The sequence below is a fragment of the Lipophrys pholis genome, assembly GCF_963383615.2.
Source record: "Lipophrys pholis genome assembly, chromosome: 16".
NCBI classification, from domain to species: domain Eukaryota; kingdom Metazoa; phylum Chordata; class Actinopteri; order Blenniiformes; family Blenniidae; genus Lipophrys; species Lipophrys pholis.
This window is the reverse complement of record NC_137634.1, coordinates 4,191,738-4,211,974: the sequence shown is the minus strand read 5'-3', so window position 1 is coordinate 4,211,974 and position 20,237 is coordinate 4,191,738. Positions and strand designations below refer to the sequence as shown.

At 43.6% G+C, this 20,237-nt stretch overlaps 1 protein-coding gene across 1 annotated transcript in view; it reads left to right on the top strand.

Annotated features, from left to right (window-relative positions):
• Positions 1-3,163: 3,163 nt before the first annotated feature.
• The window catches only part of auts2a (activator of transcription and developmental regulator AUTS2 a), a gene marked incomplete at its 5' end in the record, with an annotated part of 337,317 nt that continues 320,243 nt past the window's right edge, over positions 3,164-20,237 (top strand). The window contains 1 exon segment of the mRNA XM_080482610.1: positions 3,164-3,442. Within this exon segment, the coding sequence (XP_080338736.1) occupies positions 3,164-3,442 (279 nt within the window).

Here is a 20,237-nt window from a genome sequence, read left to right as displayed (position 1 = left end):
GTCAAAGTATAATGAGTTGAATTATTTATTAGCATATATGTGAATAAAACCACTGAAAGATGGCTGAGATTAGTTCCTGAAATGGAGTTAAACGTCTGTATGATCAGGCTGTCTTTGTCCGCACCCACAAAAATAGTAATTTTTATACTTTCAAACCTGTTTTCTTAAAATAACCATTCAAATGATAAAAAACTATTAATTTAACAACTGGCGACTACGTGCAAAAGTAGTTGTGCTAATAAACTAATGATTAAACTTAATTTGTTTGTTGAATATGAAGAAAATATCATCATTAGACATGTTTGTGGCCAGACTATAGTACTACTTTTTTTACTTTATTTGTTATTACTTTGAAATGCTGCTTGTAGACATTTAATGAAATGTCAACAAATATTTAATTTTATTAAATAATAATTGTAATTAGAGAGAACATTTTTCTAAATAACAAGTAGTAAAAAATAACTTTTTTACTACTTGATGGGAGGACTGCGCCCCCATAGAGTCTCTAACTTTGTAAATGTACAGTAATTTGAATTATTCATTGGCACATATGCGCGTAAAAAACCACTGAAAGATGGCTGAGATTCATTCCTGAGGCGGAGTTAAATGTGTGTGTGATCAGGCTGTGTGTGTCTGGCGGTTAGTGTGTGTGGGGACGTTTTTTAATTCCCCCCCCCCCCCCCCCCCGTTCTCCGTGTGTGTGTGTGCGCGTTGGTCCTGGAGGAGGACGGAGCGTCCAGCGCGCTGCACTATTTCCGCCGAGGAGGGAGCGCGCAGCCTGTAAAGCGGCACTGCGGCAGCGCCGTATCACTGCGCCCCGGTCTCCCTTCTCCGGGATCCTGAAGCCGCTCGGATCTGGGGAAGAGGAGGAGGAGGAGGAGGAGGAGGAGGAAGAGAGACACTACTGCCTTTTCTTTTTCCCTTCTCCCTTTTGCGGGATTTTCTTCTGTCAGCTCTAGATCTTTGCGCGCTTTGTGTTTTTTTAAGTGATCGGAGGCCTTCAACTTGCCCGGACGGTCCCTGCCCACTCGCAAGGGTTTGCATTTCTTGGTTTTGCATGACGTGTCTTGGAGCAGGAGAGAGAGAGAGAGAGAGAGGCAGGATGATAGAGAGCGAGAGCGAGAGAGAGGCAGAGAGAGAGAGAGAGCGAGAGAGCCTGGCTTTTGTTGTGTGTCTTCTAGTGGAAAATGAAGCTGGGAGAGCCGGAGCAGGAGGTAGAGGAGCAGCAGTCCGCTTCTCCTCCTCCTCCTCCTCCTCCTCCTCTTCTTCCTCCTCCTGCTGGATTACTGAGCTCAGATCTGGACTGACAGCACAGACAGACAAAAAGAGAAGAAGAAAAAAAAGAAAGAAAGAAAGAAAAGACTCTCCAACAACACAGTTTGTTCCAATCAGACAGATCTATGATTGTTATTTTTTATTATTATTCTTGTGCATGTGTTAAAATGCTTGTTTTGTCATAGTGGAGGTCGGATTTTGGGTGGTGGTTGGAAAGCATCTGCATGCAGGGACTTCTCCTGTTTGGTTGTGAGTCCATTTAAACCCGTGCATGCTTCTAACAAATGTGACTTTGCAGGAGTGCATGCGTCCACTCTGCAGAATCCAGATGAGCTACATGACATGACAGCCTGTGTCCAAGGAGACAATGTAAAGTTGGACATGGTGGTTGACTGTGACAGATGGGTGATGCAAGGGGAAGGTGTGATGCCTTGCCTGTTCCTACTGTCCACCATAATTAAAAAAAAAAAAAAAAAATACAATTTCCAGGGAGGGCTTGCAAATTGTTGATTTACTTGTCCAGTGCATTTTCGGTGACGTAAAACAACAACATTGTTGTTGTGGACACTGAGAAGTCGCACGTTTTTTGGCGGACTTTCGTTGTCTTGAAGGCCTGGTCTGTAGGACGTTCCTAAAACATGATGCAAAGTACGACTGCAAGCTGTTGAATGTGTGCAGATTCCTTCAGACCGTGCAATCTTCCCTTTCGATGTTTTGGCGAATCAAAGAACCTGATTTCCTTCTGGAGATGTTTCCTGTGTGGAGAACCGGAGTGAGATGTTGGCGGGTTGTCAGGAAGAGTTGAGGCTCGTTCTGGTGATGCTTGGTGGATGTTGACGAGTCGGATTTGAGCAGATTCTAGACGCCTGATGCCAGCGGAGACAAACTTAAAGGGACCTGTTGTGTATTGTAGTGCGTGACGAGCAGATGAACCAGAGCAGCGCAGCATGCAGTTAAATGTTGAAAATGTCACATATACACTGTCACACGTACGATTTCTGTTACTTCCAACTGGTCACGCCAGCAACAACAAAAAAAAAATGCATTTGTGGAATTTAATCATAAAAAAAAAAACCCCAAAAAAAAACCCAGTTTAGGTTACAAGCCTGGCAGAGCTTGAGACACCAGTAAAAAAAAAAAAAGGGGGCACTAACAACACATAATCATCTCATCCCGGGCCATAATGACCTGGCAGAGTCAGAACTCAGCAGATGCCACCATAGCGACGCTTCTAAAACATTTACCCTGCGTTATGGGAAACACCTCCTCCACACCACGCAGCACCTTTTTGGGGGGGAAAATGGCTCATTGACTAAATGCACTGTTGAATTTGCTGAGTGAACATGTTGCAAATGCATGCTCTCTCTCTCTCTCTCTCTCTCTCTCTCTCTCTCTCTCTCTCCCTCTGTCTTTATTTTTGTGCAGGGGGGTTGGTGGCGGTGGCGGCGGCGGCGGCGGCTTTGCTGACCTCGGGTGAGAGCAAGTCGGGTCCGGGTGAAGAAAGATGTGGCGTCACCTGCTCAGCTCGCCATGGCAGGACGTGTCCGCTGAGCAGACATTCGCCTTAACTTGAAAAACAACAAAAAGCCCCGTTTCCTCTGGCGGAATTGACAGCTTGGTGATAATAATGTGTTTACTCCATCATTTTATGTCGTAGGATTTGATGGGACTGCCTTTTGGGGATCTGTGCGTGGAGCCCAGCTTGGCTCAGTGACTCGGATGAGAAGGTTTCATCCGTTGGATGCTACTTGATCACGCTGGATCGTACGCAGCGCTAACGTCCGTGTGGATATTGTGGAGATATTCGGCAAGCGGAGGTCGAGCAGCGTCTTTTTTTTTTTTTAAAGAGTTTTGAGTTGTGAAGCGGGTTCACCTGGATATTATCCCCATGAAGGACATGGATGGTCCTCGGTCTAGCGGCCTGAGGAAGAAGAGGAAGTCGAGGTCAGAGAGGGACCGGGACCGGAGATCAAATGGGATAAGGAACAACCACGTCAAGGGCCCCATGTTTCGCTTCTCCTCCGACTCGGAGCGGGAGGGCGACCGGCAGCCCTCGTCGTCCCGCCCCCGCCCCCCGCGGCGGAAGCGGAGGGAGTCTACTTCTGCCGAGGAGGACATCATCGACGGCTTCTCCATCACGGGCTTCGTGACCCTGGAGGCCCTGGAGGTGAGTGCTGAAGAACGTTTGCCTTTGTCGCCGGGGGTTGGGGGGGGGGGAGATGTGGCGTCCGCTGGTGTTCAACAGATGTGGCTTCGAACGTTTCGCCGTGGCCAGAGATTCCGGTCTGTGCCACCGTTGCCTGGGTGTGCTTTGGCAGAAGTTTTTTCCCGCAGCAGACGAGCGGCGTTCAGCTCTGGCTATTGAGGCTGTTGTGCCCTTGTACACTCCAAAGCAATTTGATCCATGTTACTGCAGTTTATTCAGAGTGGGAGTAATTTATCGTGTGCCGGCTATCCGTTTTCCTTGGAATGCAAACCGAGCGCAGGCTGCCTTCCAGTGATATACTTCTTGAATTATGACTTAAACAGCCCAAGTGTTTTACATCCACGGCTCCATATTTTCTGGAGATGTAACATCCAGATGTGGAAAGAAAAGATTGAAGGTGTTTGGTTTTCTGGGTTTTTCTTCGGGAGATTTACCGCTTGTCGGTGGTTTATTTTGGCTTTTGGCTGAAGCTGAATAAACAAAACTCCCTAAGATCTTCCAGTTATTTGTTTACTGACTTAGACTTGAAAGACAATTAAAGCTCCATATATTCATGTAACTGCTGTTAAGCTTTGTGTTTGGGTGTGTAGAAACTGTTGTCTCAGCGGTAAGTGAAAATAGTTTTTCTTCACAAGGTCGGGGGGGTGGGGGGTGGTGGGGGGGTGTCCCGGTGTAACAGCACCTGAGTTGCACTTTCTAATATATTCAGTGCGATACCAATCTCTGGCCTGACGCGCTGACTCCCATCAAGGATATGTGCCGTAACACTTGTCCTCGCTGTTTCCTTTTGTGAGCCGGAGCCACACTTTCCACTGCGTCTCTCTCTCTCTCTCTCGCTCTCTCTCTCTCTCTCCCGATTCTCTCCATTCTGAGGCGCTCTATTGAACAGTGTCTCTGCGTCCTTTTCTTTTCCGCTCCTTGTTCTGCTCGACCTTCTCTCCGTTGTCCTTTTCATTTCTGCCTTCAGCCGGAGCTCCACGACTCGCTCAGAAATCTCTCTTAAATAGTTTTGCCCTCGCTCAACTGTTTTGTCTGCATTCCACATCACTTCATTTAGATTTCAAGCCGCACTCACACGGTTAATAATATGTCACTTCTACTTGACTTTCTCTCTCTTTGTCTACCTCGTAACCCACGCAACCTCTTCAAACGACTATTACGACTCGTGAAGATGCCATTTATTCATAAATTGAAGACTGTAGATCTAAACCAGCAGTGTCAAACATAGAGGCCACATAAAGACCGATTTCAACTTGAAAATACTGCAATAATAACCTTTACATTTATTCTTTCAAGGGTTTTTTTTCGTTGTTGTGGCACAGGGTGAATATATTTTTTACCAAACCAAACAATTACTATGGGAAATGACTACAATCTCAACATAAAGTAATTTTAATGAAACCTTATCGTGCAAAAAACCCAAAAACAAAACCTTCTATAGCTGTTTTTTACAAACTCCCCCCCAAAAATCTATGTTTTCTTTAAAACTTCCACAATCCGCCGGGTGGTTTGGCCGGATTGGAGCCCCGTTCGGGCCGATTTTGGCCCACGGGCCTTACGTTTGACACCCCGGATCTAAATCGTGCTCACGCTAACCACTTAGTGACTCTGTAAGTGAAAATAACACCGTCTGATTGCAAGAAACTCCATGAACGCTTCACATTGTCTGAACCTCGCTATGAATAAATACAGATCAAATTAGATTCTAGTGTATCAAATTTAGTGGTTCATCTACTTTAAAATCGCGCTGACTTCCAGTAAGTCTGATTGTAATTAGCGCGAGTGTGTGTGTGTGTGTGTGTGTGTGTGTGCTCGTGCCACGCTACTTCTTCCATGCATGCAGTGAGAATGTGTCAGAGTTCATTAATGCAGTACGATCTCACAGGTCGGAGGAACAACAGTTCTTCCACTCGTTAAAAAGCTTTTCCAGTAACAGTTTCTGCAACACCGCGCTCCTAATGTAAGGATTGTGGCGCACGTTTGAGTAGCCACTTTAGATTAGCGCCCGAAAGGCAAACCGGTTCTTGCGTCTCCATCTTGTTATGATTTCTTTTGCAAATCTTAGAAAATCTTAAAATATGGCAAGATTGGTCAAGATTCACTGACTTTTTTTTTTATGGCGTTTTGTACAGTCACAAGTACAAAGAAACGAGACGGGAGTGCAAAGAAATAAAATGTCATAGAGATAAAAAAGTCTGTAAAAGGTCACAATTTAGCAGCTTCGTCTATTATCTTTGCAGTTTTGAGACGGACTTGTTTTGCTGTGGCATCCTCGGGGTCTGCAACTCGTCTGTAGTGGCTCCCAGAAGCTTTCTTCTAAATATCAAACTTTAAAAAAAAAAAAAAAACTACTTTTAAATTATGGCTTATAAAAGTTTAAAGTAGATAAAAATAGCTAAAATTGTGAGTATAATGAGGACTTAAAAATACTTTTTTGGGTATAATAGCCTAAATAGCTGAAATCGATAAAAGTGTATGTAAATAATCCATTTTTCTTTCTTCCTTCGGTATACCAGGCTGTGAGCCCTAAATAATGGCTTTAAAAGGGTTGAAATAGATGAGAACGACTGAAATTGCTTAAATAAATAAAACAGGTGAAATGACTGAAAGCAGTTAAGTTTCTTTTCCCAACTATTCCCAAATGTTTTCAGTGGAAACGAATGAAAACCTGTGCGGTACCGTTGTGTACCGACGCATACTGCGCAGTGTAAACAAGGCTTTGTGCTCCCGTCTCTCCAGTCCAGCACTCTTACCCAGCCATGTCTAAACTTCACCTGATCGCAGGATCCAAACTCTGACGTATCCTTGATTAGACGGTTTAATTCTCAGTGAATCATGGAGAACCACAAAACGTGACATTAAACAGAGTGAAACTGGAATGAAGTCATCAGACGAGCTGCTGATGAAAGTGTCTTCGAGCTGAGGAGAGAGCACCTTCGACCCCCTTTGCATGGAAGGTCAACGGCACACGTTTGGATCAAATCTTCAAAACGTAGTTCTGGATTATTGCTCCCTCAGTCTCTACATCTAAAGTGCCACTTGACTCTCCACTTGTTGGCCGCTCGCAGGTCGGTGAAAGAAGGCGCTGAGGGCGGCTCGGGGATATCCTGATGGGGACAAAAAGCTACGCGGAGGTTAAATAGTCCCCGAGGAAATGTGACATAATGAACATATTGTTTTTGTGCCGTGTGTTTCAGCGGCTCCGATTATAAACATTTCGTTTGCTGCTGTGTTTGAACTCCAGGCGCAGTTGTGCTGCTGGGTTCACCTCTTTGTGTGCGCCACACAATGCTTGCAGGCCGTATAAATGAAAGCGTGCACAGGCATCTCGGTAAAGTTAAATTGTGATGAGGTCAGACCCCCGGAGGTAGATGCTGGTGCTCTCCATCTGTCACCACCGAGCTCCCCAGGCCTTCCACGTGCACGCCGATATCTTAGCTTTGCACTTTCTCCGGCGCTCTCTGGGCCAAAGCATGTACGATGAGGCTCTTGAGACACTCCACTTGTTTTTTAGTAGATGTTGTTTGTTGTCTTGTTCCACTGGCTTTTATTTGTTGATTTTTCTTTTTTTCTTTCTCCCCAAGTCTTGTCCCAGTTACATACAAAACACATCCCGAGCCTGTTTAGTCGATTGTTTAAGTAAACATGGAATAAATCAGAAGATTAAGAAGCCAATATGAAAATAAATGACTGACGAAATGGAAAAAGCATCCATGCATCCTATGTATTATCCACTGTACCAGCTCCACTAGTCCTCTGGGAGGACCGAGACTTTCTACGGTGCATGTCAAAGAGTTCGATAGCTGCATAAATGCCGTGGATGTGCTTGATGGCGTTGAGGCTGAGGACTCGGATATGGAGGGAGACGGTGTCCCTGCAGATTGTGAAGAACCGTGTGGTTCTCCATAACAAAATTGGCATACTGCAGAGATGCTTCAAGACGGTACGCTTTTATTTTGTAGTCCTGGGATCATTGCTTTGTTACACAGCTTGTAACAAAATGTAACAACCATTTGGTTTTGGTTCGGTCAGTTAAAAGGTAGCATGCTTGTCCTTAAATACACATTTTTTTGGAGCATCTCTTATTCTTTAGTTCCATTTTCAAATGAAAAGACATAACATGACAATGTTTTGAAAGTGGTGGCAGAAACGCCGAAAATGATGTTGTTTTCCTGTAGAACCACGAGTTGGTGCTGCAGAGAACAATACGCTAGAAACAATGGGAGAACACGGACATTCGTATGGAACTATTGTCCATCACTTGTGCAGAAGAACTACGTACTATAACCGTGGCGCGCGTGCAGTAGCAGCGTTTTAGAAAAGTAGCGTTTCCTTTGTTTACACGGACGTGGAGCGTTTCTGAAAAGTGGCGTTTTGCCCCGTTTCCACGGAGACGGAGTCGCAGCATTTAGGAAAAGTGTTGGTTTCTACCGTTTCTTTTATTCCTCATTTCCACGAAGAACAAGTTAGAGCGTTTTCAAAAAGTTCCACATTGGGAACCATTCTTAAAAGTTGCAGTCTCAGTGGCTCCGTGCTCCGTTGTCATGTAACACCCCCCCCCCCACCCCCTGGAACGTTTTCCATTTTCACTGGAAGAGTTGACATGTAAATGGGGCTTTAGCGCAAGATAAGTATGATCAGTCTTTTAGAAAATACAGTAGACGTTTCCACAAGTTCACACTTATACTACTTAGCTCGCGGTAAAAAAAAAAAGAAGAGCTTTATTGCTGCATTACTGACGTCTTGACTGACGTCCTTTATTAAAACAGCAGCTATTTATATTGAGAAATTGATGTTTTCATTGTAATTTTAAAACTTTTTATCTGAGAATGGATCACCAGGCAGTCGTTTCTTTGGTCGAAATTGATGGCGATGAGCATTAACTGCACTTTTCTTACTGTGAGAGGCCTCCCGGGTGGCTGGTTTCTGAGTGAAGCATTGGCCATCAGCCAGAAAAAGAACAAAAAAAGCATATCAGGGTTGTTTTATGTTCTCGTTCCGGGAACTCTTTTTAGTTTTCGGGGCCACATACAGTTAAATTGAAAACCAAATAACTTCTAAATAACAACTTATCTGTTTTTTGAAAGCAAAGAATGGATAGTACCTCTTCGTGATGTAGAAATAAAATTCAAAATCTTTACAAAAGCTTACAGAAGATTTTGAAATCCTCCTCAAACAGTTTCATTTAGTTTCATTTGGTGGTAAAATGCAGTTTAAGCAGTTTCAGGTCTTCAGATTTCAACAGATCGAACGCATTGATGTTGATATAATTGTATGCTTTTTATTATTGTAATAAATCCAATAATGAGCTGACACTTTTCCTGAGCGTGCTGCAATCCCCCAAATTACACTTTCCATTATGTCTAATGTCTCAAAAAGCTTGCCGCTGCTAATTTCTTCCGGAGGACAAAATAACTCTTGTTTTCCTTGAAATTGACTGTGAAATTCAAAAAGGCATATTGAGTGTTTGTTCACTGCGCGGAGATCAAAGTGTCGGGACAGCAGCAGCTGTCTTTTTCAAGGAGCTGCTTCAGAGACAGATTTATACCGAGAGAGGCCCGAGCGGCAACCTATTACAGCACTTGAAGAAATTACTAAATTATTGAGTGGCTTCGACTGCAAAGCCTCTGCTGTGTGTCGTGAAAGGGGTCCCTAACCTCGGCGTGGCCCCGTTGACCAGGATTAACTCAGAAATATTGCCTTAGTTAAACCCGCCGCGACATCATCTCCACGTGATTAATGCTCGGCGACAGCTGCGTGTTTGGATTGATTCTCCTTGGCGTGTAAAAACACGCGGAGTCGCTCTCCTGTCCAGACGTGAACTTTAAACCCTTCGTGTCGAAGGTTTGAGGAGAAACTCTGGAGGGTAACAGCAGTCTATTACATGACTGACTGCCCCCGATGATACCCTGAACAGCAAACCAGAAAGATTGTGTGAATTAGTGCGACTGGATTTCTTTATTCTGGATCCCCCGCAGAGCTCCCGCAGCTTCTGTTGTTCCTCTAAATAATTTGCTCCTCCAGCTTCATTTGTTACACGCCATAAAAACAGAAGGCAACACATTTACCTACAGGAAGAGGAGGAGGAGGAGGAAGAGTACACTGTCAACTTTGGATGAACAGAAATAGCATTTCTTCAACAATTAATGTATTTGATGATTGCGATAATGATTTGATTTATGATAAATACAAACATTTAAGGAGATAAAGTTATGATCTGTGTGCCTTGAGATTTCCTTCTTTCTCTGTCAATCACTGTTTCTTTTAACTATTAAATTTAGCACTTTTTTTTTTATTAATCAACCACACTTTCTTACATATTTAAAATTCATATTCGCATGGGAGCATTATGATTGTTAATGTCGCAATAATAATCCATTTAAGATACATTGTGAGGCTTTAAATCGCAAACTCAAGAACATTATATGCATTCCAACACCGGTATAAACATTGTGCCTAATTACTTAATAAAACTCTTAAATGGCATGAAAGCTCAATCAGTACTGATATTTGCTCCGAACAAACATCTGGAGCTAAAATACACTTAATTCGTCCTCTTGGAAGTGTTTTATTCAGACCATTTCATGTTGTCTGTCAGTCCTTGGGGTTTCCGTTTCCTCCAGATTACCTGAAATCCTTGCTCCTGTTGCAGCCGCGCTTGGGAATAAAATACCACGTATGCATGCTACCCAACACTCTGGCCTTGGTGATACATATTGCATGAGGTTTGCGTTGGCTTTGTCACGTCATTCCTAACTGGACCAAACAGCAGCCCACTCACCGCCGGCCACCGGCGAGTCCATCGATTACAAAAAGCTTTTAATGCATTTCACTGCGGGCTTCGCGTCACGCTGACGAAAAGTCCATGAGGATATGTAGAGCGCGTGCGTCTGCAGGAGGAGACACATGTTGAGTCCAGTCAGGTGGCGGCAGTTATTTAATTTTCGGCTTCTCACCCGTCCGTCACTCCCACACCGGCCTCTGAGATGTGACACATCGGGGCCGAGGAGCAGCTCGAGGATTAAGGCGCCGTTTACAGATACCTCTGGTTGCGTCTCGAGTGTCTGTTCACACAGAAATTGTGCTTAAATGAACATGAAACTTTCTGAAAACACTCGGGGCTGTATCTCCGTGAAGACGGCGCAAACTGTAATTCTTCTCTAATTCTGTGTGAGTAGATGGACAATGACAAACGTGGCAGCCATATTCTCCTGGGAATTCGGAATTTTATCGTTGAGTCAAACTAATAGCAATCCAGCTTCATCGTCTGTCCATACGAAAGTCCCTGTTACTCGCCATTGTTAATATTCATAGTGTATTGCTTTCTATGCACTGTGTGTGTGGTTTCATTACCAAAAACAAACAACAGCACCCACTAGTGACCAAACATGAAAACTGCATCGTTTACGGAGCTTCTGCCCTTTCCGTGGACTCAGAGATCGTCTTCAAAACGTTGCAGCGTAAACATTTCTGAAACCAAAATGCAAAAACGAAGCGCTTTCACTTGAAACGTTGTCGTGGAAACGGGATGAACGAGTTGAGTCATGAGTGCGCGGCTGGAGGATGGAGTTCAGCGAGAATGATAATAGGCTCATTGACAAATTGTCAAACCTTCAGATAAGAAATAATGTCAGTTTATTTAATAGCTCTTGACATTTCAAGCGGAGTTAAAGGACAGGTCTCCAGCCTCGGCCGAGAGGACCAGCCGCCGTAATCACGTCAACAAAGGCCATTTCTTTCCTATGGCCAAATGAAGATGATGAATTGCAGTTTAACAGTCTGGCATTTTCTCTCCTCGTATGCTTGTTCGTGGGATGATGCTGTCGGCTTGCCAGCGTTTCAAAAACAATTGATTTTCTCTGGCACGGCCCCCAGAAGTCTGACTGGAGGAGGACTTGTAAGTGCAGGCAGAGACGTACACATTGATCGGGACTTCACTGGGAGAGAGAGAGAAGCTAATGCGAAATCAAATGTATTGGCAGCTTGTTTCAGAGAGAATATCAAAAAAAATGACATTTCAAGCAATTAAAGACAGAGTGTCAAACCGGCTTTGCGCGCGAGAGAATGCAGGTTGACGAACGTCGACGGAGAGTTTTTACCCGATCGCTTTCCTCACGACAGAAAACCCCTGTATAGTGAATGATACCACTTTACCAGTCTAATTTCCCACCTTCCTATATATTCTCGCCTCGTGGCACATATTCATTTAGCAGCATTTGCAAGTTGAGCGATGTATGGTGTGCAGTAATACGCCCCCCCCCCCAGAAGACACATTAATGGAATAGGTTGTCATGTGTAGATGATAAAAAAGCCATCCAGATGAGATAATCACTCAATTATTTGGAGCTGCTTGATAGATTTAAGCATCACTTATCACGTGTGCAGTAATATTTAAGTACTCCTGCTGTCTGTATCACCTGCAGACGTTCAGGAAGTCTCGTCTTTCCTTTTCCTTTTACCTTTTCTGTTTGATGCCGTTTTCACTAAGATACCCTAAAATGACCAGTCCAACAAACTAATAATAATAAAGAATTGTAGATCTAAAAACATTAGTATGTGCTCATTCTTTTAAAAATAACATAGGTAAGACACCTGATCGGTCACTCTGGGCTCTCTCAAAGGTCAACTTCTTCTAAATGTTTGAAAAGGATTCAACATCTTACTAAAATATCTAAAGGAATCGTTCTTTAAGCACCTTGTTTTGTTGCCAGATTGACACAATTCAGGATTTTTCTTCCGCAACTCTATGAACCCAACATTGTAAATCATTTACAGATTATTCACAACTTGATCGACATTCTTCACACATGAATAGATCGATATAAATATTATATAATGGTGTGTTTTAATATTATTCCATATATAAAGGTATACAAAATAAAACCATTTTTAAAGGAGAGAAATGAAAACGCATCGTTTTTGTGTTATTGTTACAGAAAACTTTTGAAAACGATGTCCTTCTATACAGAAATCGCAGAAGACGCTTAAAATGATACAGTTAGCATGCCAGGCAACAATTTTCAGTGGCTCTGAGCACCGTTGTCGTGTAAACGGACACACAGAATACAACAAAACCTTTCGGTTTTCACATGTATAACGTCGTTGTGTAAACAAGGCCTAAGATTAGAGCGGCCTGATCGAGAGGAGCGGCGTCGTAGATAACGGTACACCAAATAGTGCAGCATTAATCAGTTTCACTTTAATCTTGGAAGCTGATCTAAAGATTTGCTCCCAATGGGACTCCACGGGCTCGGCGACATCTCTCACATGTTTGGTCCACGTAAAGCCTCACCTGCATAAGTCTGGGGCTCCCAGTCTTTCTTATGAAAGAAAAGTAGTCTGCCGTGGTGGAACTCCAAGGAGGACGTTCTGCTCACTGATAAATTTGTAAAACATGCAGTTTATATATCGCAGGCTTCTCTTACAGGCTCCTAAACTGCTGTCATTTCCCTGCAGATGAGCTTGTAGCCTGCCTCTGCTGGTGCTTTCCATCTGTCGCCAACATGTGTCCCGGCTGATTGGACTGTAACTGGCTATAAAATCCAAGTGTAAATCCACTCAAGACTGATCTGATGGTCCAAAACAGGAGCTTTTATGGCCGCGTTTAAGGATTGCATTAAACACGAGACGCTGAGGGACAAGTAAAGAGAACAGACCTATTCTCTCTCTTTTACGGTTGAATATTGGCTTCATTGCGTCCTGCGGATGGATTTCCAAAGTAAAAGTCGTGCACACAAGCACCATTGCCCAGCGAGTCAGAGAGAGGGCGCCACTCGTGTGTTTGTATGAACTCAGGCAAAACAAATAGCTCAGCAGCAGGGGGAAACATGCAACAAGCGCCGTGGACGTTTGGAGTTGACATACTGGCAGAAGGAAAGGGACTGAGGGACGCCCGGGCGAGGCTGGAGGAACACATCGGTCTTTACACACTGCTCCACACTCAATCAGCACCGTTGACAGTAATATTGTCAGGCAGCCTCGTTACAATACCACATTTAAGAACTGGTTGTGTCAGATTAATTATTTAACCCTCATGAATGGTTTATGAAAAACACAGTATTTAAATTCACTGACAACTCATGTAGACGGCAGAAATGTGCGTTTCTTTGTGCAGCACATGACTTCCCTCAGATCAGACGAGAAGAGTATTTGTTTCCCGGCAAGGATTGTTGTTGCTGTGGAGGTTTTCATGAATGGCAAACCAATAGCAATCTCCATCAGCTTCCGTCTCCATTACCAGCTAATCTTTGGGTAATGGCACATCCACGGTGGTTGGGAAACATTGGATTAATGGTTCCACCTCTTTAAAGCCTAACTCTCCCTGACACTCGGTAATGTAACGCGCAGCCCCGAAACAAAATCGCGCCGGGTCGTCATCCAAGTATTTAGAAGACGAGAAAATCGCTTCCTCCTCTAATCGACTGAGTGAGGAAGAATACATTTCTTTGGTGTGTTTGGCACCGGCCATTTTCATTTCCGTTTTATCTCCACCTTCATTGTGTCAGGTTCTACGGAGCGACGGAACAGGGGGGAACAAAAAAAAAAAAAAAAAAAGAGAGAGAGAGAAATGTTTGGTCAAGGCTGATTGTAAAATGTCATCTCTGGAGTACAACTGTGGTGGGAGTCACACTCTTCTCTTTTTGTGTGTAATGGCCCCCATCATGATGTATTTGGACAGTTTTGAGAGAGAGAGAGAGAGAGAGAGAGAGAGAGAGAGAGAGAGAGAGAGAGAGAGAGAGAGAGAGAGAGAGACCCTTTTCATGCTTAACTGAACCGTGCATATTAATGGCGCTGCCGTCGAGTAGCGTGGGCGTGTCTCGTGGACGAGCGGCCCGAGCCCCGGCGAGATCTCCACCTGCAGCGTCGAACCTTTGATCCGTCCCCCCCCCCCCCCCCCTTCTTTAAAACCAAGCCAACCCGCCGCTGCTTCCATTTCCATCTGCTGCCATTCCTGCGCTCTCAGATAAGCTTTGCACCTTCAAAATAAATAAAGAAATGAATAAATGATTGTTTACAGTAGACTATAATCCACAGTCACCTGATTGAGCAAAATTTAGATTTATATGCATGCGTGTGTGTTAAAACCCAGTGATTTCTCGCCAGGCTCCAGGATCCATTTTATCCAGGTCAAATAATATCGAAATACTATTTAAAGGCTCCATGACTGTGTCTAGTTATAACACCCCCCCCAACCCCCGCTCTAGATGCGCAAATTACTCAGGTCTATTAGATTGAGATTTTTTATTTTTTCTTCAGTTGGCAGTGTTATGTACTTAATTTCAGCATCCACTGTGAAATGCTTCGGGGCCATCCACTTTATGTTTGATCGTGTTTGCGGCAGATGGAAGCGTTTGGCTGCGGGTGGTGGCATTTGATATTTCATCCGGCGGGACCCGAGGCGTCCAGTCAGTCCAACTAGAAACCTGTTTAGTACAGCCTTGTCATTTCTAGTTGTCTTGTAAATAAGTAGCTCACGTAGCCCTGGAAAGTCTCAGCCGTTTTTTTTTCATACATCGTACAATTCTCACGGAGGAACTTCAGGGTTTTATTATTGAGCTGATTGGAACAGACTGTACACACAGAAATTTGGTTAATTCGCTGATAAATGCTGAATGTTTTAACGGTTCTCGAAGACTCATTATCCTTTAATTCTGGCCATAACTAATGCTATCGCTTTAATACTTTCAGCTAATTATTTCAACCACTGATCCATCCCGCTTTTAAGTGTTTTTTTATTTTTTTGTAGCGTTTAGTAACATCACATGTTTATCTGCACACTGGAGTTTGCGGACGTCCCCTCCAGCAGCCGCTCCACTGTCTCCTGGGTTTTTCTCCTGCTGGAAAACCACAGTTCTTAACAGCTCCGGGGCTCCCGCTGGAGATGGAATAAATAAACGTTCAGCCAGGAGATTTAGGCCGCTGGAGAAAACGGGAAAAGGCTGTTTTTAAGGCAAATGGTGGCGTTTCAGGTGAAAACGCATGGGTTTACGCGTTTTTGTTTCAGAAAGTATTCGTGTTTACACGGCAACGTTTTGAAAACGACGTCCGTTTCCACAAAAATGGCAGAAGTGCTGGTGTGTATCTTCAGTGGCTCTGAGCCCCATTGATGTAAAACGCTTTGTGTTTTCACTTAAAAACACTGTTGTGTTAACATGGCCTAAAACACTTAACCCTTTGCTTTAGTTGTACAGTTCTAACTGCATTTATTGTCTGCGGTTTAATCGTTTCTGCTTCGTTATGAACAGTAAGTGTTTGAATGTCTCTGGCAGTTCAAGGACGAGGTTGGAAGTCCCCTGGCAGGGGGCTGCAAATGATGTGATTATGCAAGTGGACTTGATCTGTGGTGATATTCAAGCCGTAGACAAGCTTGTCGAAGTCCTCCAAAAGCTCCGCTGACTGCCTTTTAATATACTTTTCTATCTTCAACCATGAAGGCTTAGCCAATTTCTAGTTTCCCCACATTTACATGGCTGGAATATTAAAAGCATGGAAAGCCCAGGCTTAGCAGGAAGAAGTGAGGCTGGTGGTATTACAGCGTGTGAGACGCTTGAATCCTGTGACAAATGCCCTTCCTGGGAATTCCTGACAAGGTTTGGTGGAATCGTGAAGGGAGAGCTGCAAGTGCATGTCTGTCTGCAGCATGTGTGTGTGTGTGCGTGTGCGTGTGTGTGAAAACACAACCAGCTAATGCTTTCAACCTGTCATTCATCATCCCTGCTCTGCATACAGGTCTGTTGCTATTTATGAAATCACCGAGAACGAATCAGTGAATGCCGGGTTAATGTCACATCAACGTTTTTCTACCGTTGCCATGACGACTCCTTAATTGAAGCCAGGAGTAGGAAGCAAAGTTTGTGTTTTTATGGATTCGATTGTGATCGGGTGGAATTAAATTCACGCTTTCCTCTCACGTTTGGAAAAGAATTATTGTCTCTGCAGGTAAACTCGGTGGCATTATGGAGGTGACGATTCTGCAGAATGACGCTACATGATATGGATTATAGCGCTTTCCCGCCGTGTGAGCAGCCCCCAACGCGCTTAACATTGGTGCATCACATTCACCCATTCACAACAGAGAATCACACACAAAAAAAAAGAGTGAATTCGTTTTCTATTAACTGAATTAGAATCAATTCATGATAACACACGCAAGCTTTAAAATTCAAACCACCATTTTAAGGTAGTTTGAACGTAAATAAATACTGAACCAGTTGGGTTGGTTTGATGAATTGGCTGCGATGCCTTCCAGTCCTGCATGCATGTTATGCACAAATCACTGGAGCTGCGTGTGAGAGGCTGAGACTGTGGCTGACAGATGGAAAGTATATACTATGGTGTGTGTGTGTGTGTGTGTGTGTTTGTGTGTGTGTGTGTGTGTGTGTGTGTGTGTGTGTGTGTGTGCGTGTCCAGAGAGCCAGATGGATTCGGAGCTCTCTACCCCGAATGAAAACATTGACTTGTATTGTTTTCAGTAAGTGCTCTGCGACTCGTCGCCTTCTGCTGTCGGTAAAAGAGGAAAAAAAAAAAAGAATCTCACGATATCACATTCACAGGAAGAAAAAAAAGTCACTTTGGTTTAAATGTTTGCCTGAGGAGGATCGTTATAAGTTGTAATTTCCCCACAAAGAAACAACACAACGGAGTTCCTACAGCAGGTTTTTCCGACTCTGTGGATTCTCTGGTCTTTTGCACCTTTTTGTAGTTTGAAGAGACTTTTAACATTTTATTTATGACTCCGATATTTACCGTCAGCTTTGCTTTTTCATCTACACGATGAGCTCATTCATGAACATGTTCTTATCAATAATTACGGTGAAGATGGCAAAACGCCGTCTCCTCATGATCACAGATTAATGTGTTTGGACTCGTGTATAAATTACACTCTAATCTTGACTCCATGTCAATCAGGAGATCCAATCAAGGCAGAAATCTGGTCGTATTATGGACCCAAAATCCAACAACCATATCAAGACAATAACAAAATCAGCTTACTACTTTCCAATAAACACTTGATTTTACTTCCTTTATTATCTCTATCTTAATATAGTTTTTATTTACTATGCCTCTCCTGATCACTTTGATTTAATGTATTTCCCAATCTTAGTGTTTAAGATTAATATACCTTATGGTCTTGGTTTAATATATATTTAATATATATTGTATATAAAGCACTATGAATTGCCTCATGTCTGAATGCTGCCAGAGAAATAAACTTGCATAGACATTAATTTTCACATTTCATGTCTTCAATCAAATTACTCAAATTGACATGTAGAACATAGGAGTCAGATAGATCACCCAGGACCATGAATTGTTATGATTGTTATGAATGAAATAGGTTTAGTCACAAAAGAAGTGTGTAAATACTTGACAGCACCTATTTGTGTGTGTTTATAGTAGTTATATAGTACACACTGTCAAACCCCCGCCATAGCAGCAGACGCTCGGTGATGGACGGACCCCCCCAGGGGACATTCTGCTGCATCGCTCCACTCAACCTGCCTGCCCGTCGCCACACTCTCCCCCTCAGGAAGTGTGTTTTCATCACTTTTTTTTCTTTTTTTTTCTTTTTTAAATATCTGAGGGTTGCTCACAAACAAAAGGTGCTCTTATGTACATGCCAGCATGCTCTTTGTTGATTTAGCACTTCCCAGGGTGTGTGTGAAACACACACACACGCACACGAACACGCACACACACGCCTTGGCGTTAAACCCCCCCCCCCTTCTCCGTAGAAGAGATGGATTTAGCTCTGCCAGCTAATAGCAGGATATGATCTGTATGGTAGGAGCAGTGAGTGGGAGCAGGCCGTGGGCTCTCCACGCAATCCTTATCACTCAGCCAGCAGACCCCATGATAAGGTATTATGTTTTCCCACAATAGCCTGCTCTGTTTTCTCCTGTTTGTGCAGTTTCCCCCCGTGGTGCACGCTGTAATAACCCAAGGCTGCCAATTACACAGAGCCAGCGCGTTAGTGATGTGTAAGCCTCTGTCGCCATATCCATCGGCTTTGAGAGCGCGGTGGTGATTCAGCCGTCTGAGTGATTTCTGCAAGAGTGGGAGTGCAGTCCTGCGCCGTTTCACTTAGGAACCCTCCGCCCTCGCATACGGAACCCTCGTCACGTATCGGCCCTGCACCGGGGGGGGTACTAACTCCCATCAGTCTTTCATTCAGAGGTCTAAATATGGATGGATACCATTTGGATTTTTCTCCAGACGACTGTTATTATCATAAGAAGTGTATATTTTGAATTTCCTCTTGTCGCACTTTCCTGAATCTACGAGTGAAAATAAAGCCGTAATGCATTTTTACTATAATTTGCCAAGGTCTCAGACGTGTGGCAAAAAATTCTAATAGTTAGATTACATGGAGACCAAATTAACTGTGCTAGTGAGGCAGTTTTTGGTTGGATTTGGGTATTAATAGTTACTTTTCACTTGTAGCACACTTATACTGCATTTTGTGGCAGATATGAGTGGACTGACTGTACACATGAATACAGAAAGCTACTGGGAGTAATCAGGTTATTGTAATAATCGAATCTGTTGTGTCTACGTGTCCTTTGGAAATCATTTTATTGGAAAATGCTGTGAAAACATGCATAATAGAACAGTTATAGAAGTTTTTTTTATTACATTTCACTGCATTTTGCACCCGAAGGTTTCATTAAAATTGGCTTTATGTTGAGATTGTTCTCCTTTTTTGGTGGTAATTGGTTGGTTTTTGTGAAAATATAGACATTTTCATCACATATACTCTGCTCTAAAATTTTAATTTAAAGGTTATTATGGCACTATTTTACATCTTCGGCCCACTCGGGATGAATGTGCTGTAGGTGGCCCCTGAACTAAAATGAGTTTGGCACCTCTGTTATAAAGCGTGCCGCAAGTTGCTGTTTTCAATGATCTGATAATTCATAAATCATAGAATCAGATTTCTTTGTGTCCATGTAAACATGTGATAACAACTACACTAAACATTTCAGAAAAGTCTGAAAAGTACCAACAGTGAATAACTAAAAGGTATTTCATGGCTTTGGCTTCGCGAACGAAGATTCATGAAGGAGGTCCACCCCGTTTTCTCCCACAAGACCTCTCGTGGCTCATAAGTCCAATGCGAGCACGGCAGGCTCGGCTGCAGTGTCGACAGATAAAGGATTGGTCATCTGGGTCTGATGGCTGTGCTATCCGGTCTTTCCGTTGTTGTCTCTTTACAGCTAAGTTGCTCCTACGTTCACTCTCAAAGGTTGAGGCGGCTACGTTGATGGTGTGACGCCATCCAACTCGATCCTCTGCTTGTGTTTTCCACTTGCTTGGGTTTAAACCACAGATGTTGAGAGACTTTTTGAAACAGTCCTTATATCGTTTCTTTGGAGCACCCCTGTCCCGGTGACCACTCGAAAGCTCGCCGAACATGATGATCTTTGGTAGACGATGATCTTCCATTCTAGCTATATGTCCGGCCCAGCGAAGCTGTGATTTTAGAAGCATGGCTTCTATGCTGCTTACTCCTGCACGTTCCAGGACCTTGGTGTTGGTTACATAGTCCTTCCAGTGGATGTTTAGAATGGTGCGCAGGCATCGCTGATGGAAACGTTCAAGGAGACTGATGTGGCTGCGGTATGGAACCCAGGCTTCTGAACCGTGGAGAAGGGTGGTAAGAACAACTGCTTTGTACACACTGATCTTAGTGTTGGATTTGAGGTGTTTGTTTTTCCAGACTCGTTTGTACAGTCTGCCGAATGAGCTATTTGCT